At 41.3% G+C, this 13,723-nt stretch overlaps 1 protein-coding gene across 1 annotated transcript in view; it reads right to left on the bottom strand.

The window, feature by feature from the left end:
• adkb (adenosine kinase b) overlaps positions 1 to 13,723 on the bottom strand; it is a gene marked incomplete at its 5' end in the record, with an annotated part of 290,820 nt that overhangs the window by 83,871 nt on the left and 193,226 nt on the right. The window contains 1 exon segment of the mRNA NM_001165301.1: positions 4,440 to 4,610. Within this exon segment, the coding sequence (NP_001158773.1) occupies positions 4,440 to 4,610 (171 nt within the window).

The raw sequence follows: 13,723 nt of genomic DNA, 5'->3' as shown, positions 1-13,723 counted from the left end.
TTCTTTTTTACGGGGGTCCATATGGCTCTGGTACAAAGTACTACACTATAAAGGGAATAGGGTGCCATGTGGGATGCACCCCAAAATTCCCACAATATAAATCCAAGGCTAACGTTAGCCTAATTGCCCAATCCTTTTCCCTTTCCCTCCCTCGACTCCATTGTGTGGTTTATCTCGTCGGTACGCTCAAACGGCAAAACCAAATTATCTGATAATTTTATCGGGGAATGAATCCTCTGGCATATGGTCAATTTTTTCAGGTGGTAATGACTCCCTCATTGGAAATGAATTAGCTGTGGCTATTAAACGGAGAGAAATGGAAATGCCCTGGATGGCTTCATGTCAGGTAGCTAGTCAGGAGAGAGAGAGGAGAGGAGGGGAGGAGAGGAGGTGATAAGAAGTAAGGGGAGGAAGAGAGAAAGAAAGAGAGAAGGAGAACGAGAGAGAAGGGAGGAGAGGACTTAACCTGGCAACAGCAAAGGCCTAATTATCACACTACGTTTGCCAATCAAGTGGAGCAGGCAGCGCTGTCTGATGTGTGACTGTATGCACTCACACCTTCATCTCTCTATCCTCACCATCCACTGTCTAGCTTTATGTCAGTGGCCCCCAGCCGCAGACACACAGGCAGTGTAAGAGACTGACAGCTCTCTGGTTTAGAGTGTGTGTGTGTGTGGGGGGCTAACAGCAGAACAGAGCAGAGTCTGACACTAACTACACTATGTCCCAACAAGGGCAGTGAGGGAGAGAGAGAGAGAGCGAGAGAGCGAGAGAGAGAGAGACTGTCTATGATAGGCCAGGCAGGGCTATGTGATGCCAAGGCTCAAACAAGTAGCAGCAGGATAGAGTTACAGCAGCACAATCTCACACACACACCTCTATGCTGTCAAATCCTCCCATATCTTTCTAGTTTGACCAGCTTTTTTCAGCAACTGATATTGTTGAATTTGGTTGTGCTATTGACAGGTTTGCTAGCAACAAACTATTTAGCTAGCCTAGTGTTTGATATGCAATGCAATCTCCTCGTAATGAACAGTGTCCTGACGAGAAGGAAAACTGTTCTATGCCAGGCGAAATCGAGCATTACAGCTCATTGTTATGGAAGTATCCAAATGAATGTCACTCAAAAACAGTTTAAACAAACGCAAATGCAGCTACATTGCTGTTATTTTGGCTGCATAGATTGACATGACTGTGTTAGCCAGAGTTGGCTTGCTAGAAAGCAAGGTATAAGAACGTTGCCACTTGCCAGACAGCATGGCAACCGAATAAAAATGAACAAACAACTGGGTCGCGTCCATGTCTGTAGAATAGAAAGAATGTTAGTTCTATCAACAGGGATAGAACTAACGACCAGATTTTGTGGAAAGACGAGAAAGTATGAATTAACTTAAAAAGTAAAGTATCATTGAAAACATGTTATTTCTGCCGGTAAATGTGTGCTTTAGTATTGTTTGTTGGCAACTGTGGTATAAAGGGGATAAACACCTCTTTTTTGCACATTACCTTCGAAAAATGAACTACGCTAAGGGCCTCGGCGCCGTCTCGTCCGACTGCGTCGTCCAATATTTCAAAGTTAATGGTCCTTTGTAGCTCAGTTGGTTGAGCATGGCGCTTGTAACGCCAGGGTAGTGGGTTCGATTCCCAGGACCACCCATATGTAAAATGTATGAGCACATGGCTAAGTTGCTTTGGATAAATGGCATCTATTATAATGTTCAGAATGTGGACGTTTATCCCTTACATACAAGGCACTGAGACAAACATATGCAAATAGTATATAAATCTATAGGCATACAGTCAGGCCCATCATTAGTGGAACCCTTGATGAAGATGAGCAAAAAAGGTTGTATAAAATAAATATTGCAAATCGCTATATCCACCAATTTTTCACATTTTTGTTTTTTCATCAGAAATGATTGCTTACGGGTAACTTCAAGTATTTGTAAACTATTACTGTTCTCCGATTTTGTATGCATAGATTTTAGATGTGTATTACAATTTTTGATTTTTTTGGGGGGGCAAAATGCTATATATCCATTGTTTAACTGGAATGGAATGTTCGTGTCAGGTATATTTGACTGTGATATGTGGTTGTCTCACCTAGCTATCTTTAAGATGGATGCACTTAATGTAAGTTGCTCTGGATAAGAGCATCTGCTAAATGACTAAAATGTCAAACATAAATTTACCCCATATAACATCAAGCAAAATATCCCACTAACGTCAAATATGCACCACCATATTTTACCATAGCTACGAGCTAATTTTCTTCCTATGCTTCCGTTTTTCGACACTGACCATAGCACCGGTTCCAATTCAAGTGCCAATGCCGTTTATCAAACTCCAGGCGGAGCTATGGTCAGACGACATGAAAAAGTGTGTGTGTTTCATGGCTGAGGCAGTCCTGTTGCCTGTCACTCATCATGCACCATGCATGACCGCCAAGCAGCTCCAACCCTGACTGGCTCCCCACTGCAACGCACCACAGGAGGCCACGGTCTAACCATATGAGCAGTCACTCCTGTACACCCCACTCCATCAACAGTCTGACATAGAGGGGGCCAACTGCCCAGGAGGTGTCAAAACACTCAAAGAGGAACTCTTCTACTTCCTTTAAGGTCTTTAAAGCATAGGGTTGGAAAATTCCTAGGTTTTCAAGAACTCCGAGTTAGAGGATTCTCAGAATCAGGAGAAAATATGCAAGGAGTTAATCCTCCCACTGGGATTTCTGGTAAAGCTGGGAATTTTTGTGAAAGTTACCAGAATTTTGCAACCATAACAAGGGATGATGTTTACTGGAGCTGCTGTACAGTAGGGAAACTTCCTTCACTTGTTCCACAAAACATTGTAACAGCATTGTTTCACAAACACCATTGCTGTAACGCTCGTCGTAAGAATGAGAAGGAGAAGTGGACCAAAACGCAGCGTGGTAAGTGTTCATGATATTTATTTTCAAGAAACACTCAAACAAAATAACAAAAGGGGAAAACGCACAGTTCCGTCAGGCACATAAGCTAAACAGAAAATAACCTCCCACAAAACTCAGGTGGAAAACAGGCTGCCTAAGTAGGATTCCCAATCAGAGACAACGATAGACAGCTGCCTCTGATTGGGAACCACACTCGGCTCAAAAACAAGGAAATAGAAAACATAGCTATTCCCACCCGAGTCACACCCTGACTTAACCAAACATAGAAAATAAATAAGATCTCTAAGGTCAGGGCGTGACAATTGCACAGCTCTTTCAACACAACTAACGTTATAATTATCCACCGTCATTAAAATGTAATGACTGGTGGCGTGGGTAACATACCTTAACCAGTAGTGTTACAGTGGCTAGCTAACACCCACCCACCCGAAAATAAATAACATTTGCAAAATGTAGGCTGCATGCATCCCAAATGGCACCTTATTCCTATAGGGTATTCATATTCCCTATGGGGTTGTGAACTGCAACCTTTGACCAGGCCCCATAGGGAATATGAATAAGCTGCCAATTTGCGACGCAACCTAATAGAATGATTCCTTTACGCAATTACGAGAAGTAGGGGTGAAGTCAGCTAAAGCAATAAATACTGTGTCTGATGTTGAGATGGTATCCTCCACTTCCTCCTCTAGTCTGTGGACTGCATCTCGATCCAAACAAGGCCCTGTATGCTTAGTAGCTTTAGCAGTAGGGGGTAGTGGGGAAGACGGGGGATGGGGAGGCAGTCCAAAACTCTCCCCCCCGTAAGTGCAGTATGTCTTCAGCTCCGCTGTTCACTGGAACCCCAAGTTAACCCCAAGCCTGGCTATCCCTGTTAGAGGGGGACTTCCAGACCTGGGTTCAAATGGTTTGAGTGTTTGCTTTAGCCATCCTGGAATGTCAGGTGGGTGAGCTTTACACTTTTGGCACTATTCTATTGATTCCATTGCAACAGGCAATTACATCGTTTACAGGTGTATGACAGTAGAACTTAGCTCATGAAGCATTTTTAAGTTATATTCTTTGAGACTCAATGGCTAGATAGCATTCATTTAAACGTCTAATAGTGCATGTACTAATTCCCTGGACGGTGTACTCCATTTTCCTTTCAACAAGGTGAGAGGACATGATATGTATTTATTTGACAGGGACAAGGGACACCAATTAAAATGTCTGTGAATGTGCCAGATGTAAAGACATAATGCTCAAACTGACAGACTTTTTCCATCTCTTTAGCTCAATAAGTCGCTTTGAAAAACACGTTACACAACCACAGCCAGCCGTCAGTTCTTACCTTACTGGAACGTGTAGCATGGTTGGAATTGTTCCTGTAGTAGTGAACAGCACTGGGCAGCTTACAAACCCACTCAAATGCTCTCTCACTAAACCAGAATAATGTGTTGTTGAACTGTGTAAACAGAATACATCAATCCAGTGGGAAGGCCTTTGAACAATGTCCCATTTCACTCACCGTCTCGTTGCCAAACAAGATGTCGACGTACGGCATGACCTTCATCATGGCCTCCTTGAAGAACTGGCTGATGAAGGGAGCCGAGAGGTTCAGGCTAAAGATCTTGTTGTTTTCAGAGGCGTGCTTCGCCACCTTCAGGATTGACTCTGGGGACACCGTCAGGAAGAAACCCTGAAAACAACACATGATATAACATCATGAAACAAGACAATATACACTAGTATCATCATGTTTCTTCCCTGTCTCTCTCTCACACACACACACACACACACACACACACACACACACACACACACACACACACACACACACACACACACACACAGATAATAATAATAATAATAATACAAATAATAATAAAATACACAAGCATCATTATAATTTCTTCACTGTTATGATCGCCAAGTGCACGAGAAACAACCCCCATAGCTCCACACGTACAGTACGGGCAGACATAACAGTCTGTGGGCTGATGGACAACATGAACCAAAATGTGCTCCCTGTCTGATCCAACTGCTCATTTGTGGCTTCTGGAGTCTGACAAGAGAATTACGGGGTACAATTTAATACACTGTAACAAGGTGAGGCATTGACATATCATGAGAAAGGCAGTGTAATGCGCGAGGGGTGGTTAGTCCTAAGCATTTATCTAAAATGGTTTCTTGGAACATACACAGTTCAGACAAAGAAAATAGATAGCTGCGAAATCCAGTGTCTGGCGGTGGTCCAAGGCCGTGTTCTGAAGGAAGCAACATGCACATATCGGATGAACGGGAAAACAAAAGTCTGGTCTGGACTCTGGTTACTGGGAAAGAGGAGGTCTGCTCATTGTGTGAATGAATAGAAATCAGGTAAGACAACACCTCTGTGTTGCAGGTTGAAATCCGAAGCGAGACTCTCCTGCAAGTCACACAAAACCACCCCTCTCTTTGATGCTGATCTCCTTAACCATGTTTTTCAGCTACAAGCTTCTCTTCTAGACAACCACTGTGTCACAATAGGGGCAGGAGTAAGGATAAAAAAAATACATTGTGTATGGTGATACATTTAATCTATCTGAAAAGCTTCCATTGTGGCTGAACAGTGCACCTCTCTCATTAAAGCAAGTATGACATTTGCAGCGAGCAAATAGAGGAGCGACCTTCATGTTGTAAAGGAAAGAGACTAATACTGCTGAACGGAGGGTACCCGGTTAGTCAATCAAATGTAACAATGTATTACATGGTACTAAGTGGGGGAATATTTAATCTTGAAATTGTTTTTTGGTGTGTTTTTTTTACTCTCTGCAGGAATTGTCATTACTTTATACATTGCTTAACACAGTATGTCATCATGCGGATGTGGAATATGTATTTGGTTAGGAATGACTAGGACTGGGTTGGTGCCCTTGAGTTGCAGTATCAGGGTAACACAATGTCCCATCTGCGTAAAATTAAAGGTGTTTTGAATGGGAACTCATCATGAACTTGTGTGTATATATATATATATATATATATATATATATATATATGTGTGTGTGTGTGTGTGTGTGTGTGTGTGTGTGTGTGTGTGTGTGTGTGTGTGTGTGTCTGTGTGTGTAAAAAGATGGCCAATCATTGACCCTTACATTTCTCAATCTGAGTGTGCCAGCATGTCAGTGTCGGAGGAAACGGAGATTGCTTTCTGACACAAATGGCCTTTTTGTAGTTGTAGAGAAACTATGGGCCTGGTCAAAAGTAGTGCACTATATAGGGAATAGGGTTCCATTTGGTAACCCTAATGTTAGCTGCTCTGATAAAAAGAGCTGTGTGTTCAGATATCCTTTATTTTATTTTTTAACTTTTTTGGACAATAAACAAAAACTTACCTAGATGAAACAATAAACAACTTAACGTATACATACATTTCCACAAACATTAATGACATAACACTTTCTCAGATCCGTATGTTCCTACCGCATACACACCCAATGCTGTTTCCAATGCTTGTAAGACTCTGCCCCATATGACTTCAGATTGTGTTTTGTTGTTTCTGTCTGTAGACAGATTTTTTTTCAGTATTTAAATATTTAATTATTCTGTTCTCTTAACGCTGGAGTATCATTTGACTTCCAGTATTTAAGTAGGGGCATCTTCAATATAAGTGACGAAAATAATATTGTCCAACCCATTGGGTATTTCACCACACCCTCATATGTCATGTCTTGAAAAATGCCAATAGACGGATTAAAAGTAAACTTACATTGTAAAACTTCTGACAGACAGCTTTCTAACTCTGCCCATAACTTTTGGACTTCACAGCACTCCAAGAACGCATGAATAATTGAGTCAGTGTTCATTTTACACTTAAGATATGACTCTGCTGTAGTGCTGTAGAATTTGTGATCTCTCTATTTCCAATCCTTATAACATTATCTCCAATCCTTATAACATTAACAATCTCTCCACCGGACCTGACAAATAGGCTATATGATGGACATTGATCACCTCATCATGAATTCCTTTGTTGGTCTTTCTCACAACTCATCTTTCTATTCTAAACGATATGTCAGCTTTGATGCAAAAAAATATTTATATATACAGTTCCAGTCAAAAGTTTGCACACACCTGCTCATTCAAGGGTTTTTCTTTAGTTTTATTATTGTCTACATTATAGAATAATAGTGAAGACATCAAAACGATGAAATAACACATATGTAATCATATAGTAACCAAAAGTGTTAAACAAATCAAAATATATTATATATTTGAGATTCTTCAAAGTGGCCGCCTTGATGACAGCTTAACACACTTTTGGCATTCCCTCAACCAGCTTCATGAGGCTGTCACCTGGAATGCATTTCAATTAACAGGTGTGCCTTGTTAAAAGTTAATTAGTGGAATTTCTTTCCTTCTTACTGCTTTTGAGCCAATCAGTTGTGTTTTGACAAGGTAGGGGTGGTACACAGAAGATAGCCCTATTTGTTAAAAGATCAAGTCCATATTATGGCAAGAACAGCTCAAAAAAGCAAATAGAAACAAAAGTCCAACACTCAGTCAATCCACAAAATTTCAAGAACTTTGAAAGTTTCTTCAAGTGCAGTCACAAAAACCGCAATGATGAAACTGGCTCTCATGACCACCATGGGAAAGGAAGAAACAGTTACCTCTGCTGCAGAGGATAAGTTCATTAGAGTTAACTGCACCTCAGAAATTGCAGCCCAAATAAATGCTTCACAGAGTTCAAGTAACAAACACATCTCAACATCAACTGTTCAGAGGAGACTGTGTGAATCAGACCTTCATGGTCGAATTGCTGCAAAGAAACCACTACTAAAGGACACCAAAAAGAAGAAGAGACTTGCTTGGGCCAAGAAACATTAGACCGGTGGAAATCTGTCCTTTAGTCTGATGACTCCAAATGTGAGATTTTTGGTTCCAACCGCTGTGTCTTTGTGAGACGCAGAGCAGGTGAATGGATGATCACAGCATGTGTGGTTCCCACCGTGAAGCATGGAGGAGAAAGTGTGATAGTGTGGTGGTGCTTTACTGGTGACACTGTCAGTGATTTATTTAAAATTCAAGGCACACTTAACCAGCATGGATACCACAGTGGTACACCATCCCATCTGGTTTGTGCTTAGTGGGACTAGCATTTGTTTTTCAACAGGCCAATGACCCAAAACCCACCTCCAGGCTGTGTAAGGGCTATTTGACCGAGAAGGAGAGTGATGGAGTGCTGCATCAAATGACCTGGCCTCCACAATCACCCAACCTCAACCCAATTGAGATGGTTTGGGATGAGTTGGACTGAAGAGGAAGGAAAAGCAGCCAACAAGTGCTCAGAATATGTGGGAACTCCTTCAAGACTGTTGGAAAAGCATTCCTCATGGATATGGTTGAGAGAAAGCCAAGAGTGTACTTTGAAGAATCTAAAATATATTTGGATTTAACACTTGTTTGGGGAACTACAAGATTCCATATGTGTTATTTCATAATTTTGATGTCTTCATTATTATTCTACAATGTAGAAAATAGTAAAAAAAAATAGAAGGTGTGTCCAAACTTTTGACTGGAACTGTATATACAGTGCATTTGGAAAGTATTCAGACCCCTTCACTCGTTCCAGATGTTATTATGTTACAGCCTTATTCTAAAACAGATTAAATAAATAAAAATGAAATCTATCTACACATGATACCCCATAATAACCAAGTGAAAACCGTTTTTTTTTTGCAAATGTATTTAAAATAAAAACAGAAATACCTTATTTACTGAAGTATTCAGACACTTTGCTATGCGACTCGAAATTGAGCTCAGGTGCATCCTGTTTCCATTGATCATCCTTGAGACGCTTCTATAACTTGATTGGAGTCCATCTGTGGTAAATTCAATTGATTGGATATGATTTGGAAAGGCACACACCTGTCTATATAAGATCCCACAGTTGACAATGCATGTCAGAGCAAAAACCAAGCCATGAGGTCGAATGAATTGCCATAGAGCTCCGAGAAAGGAGTCGAGGCACACATCTGGGAAGGGCACAAAAACATTTCAGCAGCATTGAAGGTCCCCAAGGCCTCCATCATTCTTAAATGGATGAAGTTTGGAACCACCAAGACTCTTCCTAGAGCAGGTCGCCCAGCCAAACTGAGCAATCGGGGAAGAAGGACCTTGGTCAGGGAGGTGACAAAGAACCCGATGGTCACTCTGACAGAGCTCCAGAGTTCCTCTATGGAGATGGGAGAACCTTCCAGAAGGACAACCATTTCTGCAGCACTCCACTAATCAACGCCTTTATGGTAGAGTGGCCAGACGGAAGCCACTCCTTAGAAAAAGGCACATGACAGCCCGCTTGGAGTTCGCCGAAAGGCACCTAAACGACTCTCAGACCATGAGAAACAAAATTGTCTGGTCTGATGAAACCAAGATTGAACTATTTTGCCTGAATGTCAAGAGTCACGTCTGGAGGAAACCTGGCACCGCTCATCACCTGGCCAATAACATCCCTACGGTAAAGCACGGTAGTGGCAGCATCATGCTGTGGATATGTTTTTCAGCGGCAGGGACCGGGAAACTAGTCAGGATCGAGGGAAAGATGAATGGAGCAAAGTAAAGAAAGATCCTTGATGAAAACCTTCCCCAGAGCGCTTAGGACCTCAGATTGGGGCAAAGATTCACCTTCCAACAGGACAATGAACGTAAGCACATAGCCAACACAACGTAGGAGTGGCTTTGGGACAAGTCTCTCAGGAGGCTGAAGAAATTTGTCTTGTCACCTAAAACACTTGCAAACTTCTACAGATGCACAATTGAGAGCATCCTGTCGGGCTGTATCACCGCCTGGAACGGCAACTGCCCTGCCCACAACCACAAGGCTCTCCAGAGTGTGGTGCGGTCTGCACAACGCATCACCGGGGGCAAACTACCTGCCCTCCAGGATACCTACAGCACCCGATGTCACAGGAAGGCCAAAAGATCATCAAGGACAACAACCACCCGAGCCACTGCCTGTTCAACCCGCTACCATCCAGAAGGCGAGGTCAGTACAGGTGCATAAAAGATGGGACCGAGAGACTGAAAAAAGGCCATTAGACTGTTAAACAGCCATCACTAAAGCAGAGGGGCTGCTGCCTACATACAGACTTGAAATTATTGGCCACTTTAATAAATGGATCACTAGTCGCTTTAACAATGCCACTTTAATAATGTTTACATATCTTGCATCACTCATCTCATATGTATATACTGTATTTTATAATCTATTACATCTTGCCTATGCCGCTCTGTCATTGCTCATCCATATATTTATATGTATATATTCTTATCCCATTCCTTTACTTAGATTTGTGTGTATTAGGTAGTTGTTATGGAATTGTTAGATTACATGTTAGATATTGCTGCACTGTCAGAACTAGAAGCACAAGCATTTCGCTACACTCGCAATAACATCTGCTAACCATGTGTATGTGACCAATATTGATTTGATGTCCTTGAGTGGCCCAGCCAAAGCCCGGACTTGAACCCGATCGAACATCTCTTGAGAGACCTGAAAATAGCAGTACAGCTACGCTCCCTATCCAACCTGACAGAGCTTGAAATGATCTGCAGAGAAGAATGAGAGAAACTCCCCAAATACAGGTGTGCCAAGCTTGTAGCGTCATACCCAAGAAGACTCGATGCTGTAATCGCTGCCAAAGGTGTTTCAACAAAGTACTGAGAAAAGGGTCTGAATACTTATGTAAATGTGATAGTTTTTTTTATTTTTTATAAATGTAAAAACACTTCTAAAAACCTGTTTTTGCATTGTCATTATGGGATATTGTCTGTAGATTGATTAAAACGATTTAATACATTTTAGAATAAGGCTGTAAAGTAACAAGATGTGGAAAAGTCAAGGGGTCTGAATACTTTCCGAATGCACTATGTGTGTGTGTGTGTGTGTGTGTGTGTGTGTGTGTGTGTGTGTGTGTGTGTGTGTGTATATGTATTATATATATAATATATATATATATATAAACATAAAATATATATATATAAAATATATATATAGAAATATAAAATATATACACACACACATTTCTTCCCTATTATAACATTTAATGTTTCCATGTTTGATGTTACAGAAATGCCTTAGGCTGGCCTTTCATAAAATAATGCATGCAAGGTTCTCAGCTTTGTGACTCCACTCCAGTAGTGGTTTGTGGGTAAGAAAGAAGCAGAAGCTCAAGCCATGAGAAATTTCAATTCCAATCGTCAGCTTGACTGTTTGTACAGAGCAGAAACTGAAGAAGGTAAGTCTTTAGCACAGTGCTGGAGTGGATCAAGTGTCCACAACAACAGATCCAGTTTCCCCAGGTGTCAGATAGAGCTTGTGAAGTAGAGGCGTATCACCTTACCAGGTCACCGTGATCAAAGTGGCTCCGAGGTACACTTTGTACAATTTCCATCCAGCCAAAACATTTAATAAAGGGCAGTTAGAGGTTCAGACATGTTGTTTGCTTGGCAAACAATAAGAAGAAGTGATGTTTGGCTTCTGTCGAGCTGTAATTTGAGGGAGAAATTGGAAAGCGACACATACATTTTTCACTGTTTACCCAAAAGAGGAATGACTTCCACTTCTTGGCTCGCACAATGAAAAATGTCCTAAGTGGCAGTACTGAAATGAAATCTTCTGGTAATATGACCACAGTAAGTCTTACTGTGCAGTTAGAACAGTTAGTTTAACACACACACACACACAAGAACCACACGCGTGTGCATGCATGCATGCACACCTTCCCTACCCTCGTATCAGAGTTCCTCTCTAGTCTCCGATAGTTTAACATCAGAAAATCTGGGTGTGATGAATGATATCACTAAAGCTTAAAATAAAATGTAGAAAAAAGGGTACAAATGCTTCACATTCTATACAAAGATCTATCAAAATGCCCCATCATGGCTAGTAGTGACTATAGTATATATTTATACAATACCAGTCAAAAGTTTGGACACATCTACTCATTCAAGAGTTTTTCTTTATTTTCAGTACTTTCAACATTGTAGAATAATAGTGAAGACATCAAAACTATGAAAAAACACAAATACACCAACATATTTTATTTTATATTTGAGATTCTTCAAAGTAGCCACCCTTTGCCTTGATGACAGCTTTGAACACTCTTGGCATTCTCTCAACCAGCTTCATGAGGTAGTCACCTGGAATGCATTTCAATTAGTTAATTTGTGATTTTTTTTTCATTTTTAATGCTTTTAAGCCAATCAGTTATGTTGTAACAAGGTAGAGGTGGTATAAAGAAGATGGTATTTTACCAAATAGGGTTAAGTCCATATTATGGAAAGAACGGCTCAAACAAGCAAAGAGAAAGGACAGTCCATCATTACTTTAAGATGTGAAGGTCAGTCAATCCAAAAAAATATCAAGAACTTTGAAAGTTTCTTCAAGTGCAGTCACAAAAACCATCAAGCACTATGATGAAACTGGCTCTCATGAGGACTGCCACAGGAAGGGAAGACCCAGAGTTACCTCTGCCGCAGAGGATAAGTTCATTAGAGTTAACTGCACCTCAGAAATTGCAGCCCAAATAAATGCTTCACAGAGGTCAAGTAACAGACACACCTCAGCATCAACTGTTCAGAGGAGACTGCGTGAATCAGGCCTTCATGGTCGAAATGGTGCGAAGAAACCACTACTAAAGGACACCAATAATAAGAAGAGACTTGCTTGGGCCAAGAAACACGAGCAATGGACATTAGATCGGTGGAAATCTGTCCTTTGGTCTGATGAGTCCAAATGTGAGATTTTTGGTTCCAACCACCGTGTCTTTGTGAGACGCAGTGTAGGTGAACGGATGATCTTTGCATGTGTGGTTCCCACGTGAAGCATGAAGGAGGAGGTGTGGGGGTGCTTTGCTGGTGACACTGTCTGTGATTTATTTAGAATTCAAGGCACATTTAACCAGCATGGCTACCACAGCATTCTGCAGCGATATGCCATCCCATCTGGTTTGCGCTTAGTGGGACTATAATTTGTTTTTCAACAGGACAATGACCCAACACACCTCCAGGCTGTGTAAGGGCTATTTGACCAAGAAGAAGAGTGATGGAGTTTTTTGGTTACTACATGATTCCATATGTGTTATTTCATAGTTTTGATGTCTTTACTATTATTCTACAATGTAGAAAATAGTAAAAATAAAGAAAAACCCATGAATGAGTAGGTGTGTCCTTCTAACGCATACAATTTTGTATATGTATTGTGATCCCTGTGGGAGTTGAACCCACAACCTTGCAATTGCTAGCCTAGTACTGTACAGTGTTTAAATCAAAAGGTACAGAAAGGCTGCAGTCCTGCTGCCAAGCTCTCTTGTCATTACCACAGACAGACTGTGTGTGTGTGTTCCCCCCTATCATCATGCTCTCTGGTGCTGAGAGTTCATTACACAGAATTAGATGTCACACTGATCAGTATGTGTGATGCTGGTGTGTGTGTGTGTGTGTGTGTGTGTGTGTGTGTGTGTGTGTGTGTGTGTGTGTGTGTGTGTGTGTGTGTGTGTGTGTGTGTGTGTGTGTGTGTGTGTGTGTGAGATTCCACACACTGTTCTTCTGTTCTGTTATGTGTGAAGTGCTGTGGCAATGTGGATCAATATGAGAGGTTGGGAGCTTCGTTAACTCTGTGTGACTCCTCTATCTCCATCCAACAAGATCTCACACTTTTACCAATTTGACTTCGGATACCAACTTTTGTCCATGTTTGTCCAAACATTACATTTAGAAATGTTGACGGTTATGTTTGGGATAGGGTTACAACGGAAACATTTTTGACTG

This window comes from Salmo salar, chromosome 01 (assembly GCF_965601325.2).
Source record: "Salmo salar chromosome 01, fSalSal1, whole genome shotgun sequence".
In the NCBI taxonomy this organism is placed as follows: Eukaryota; Metazoa; Chordata; class Actinopteri; order Salmoniformes; family Salmonidae; genus Salmo; species Salmo salar.
Note: the sequence above shows the minus strand (reverse complement) of the source record. Positions and strands in the feature narration are given on the sequence as shown.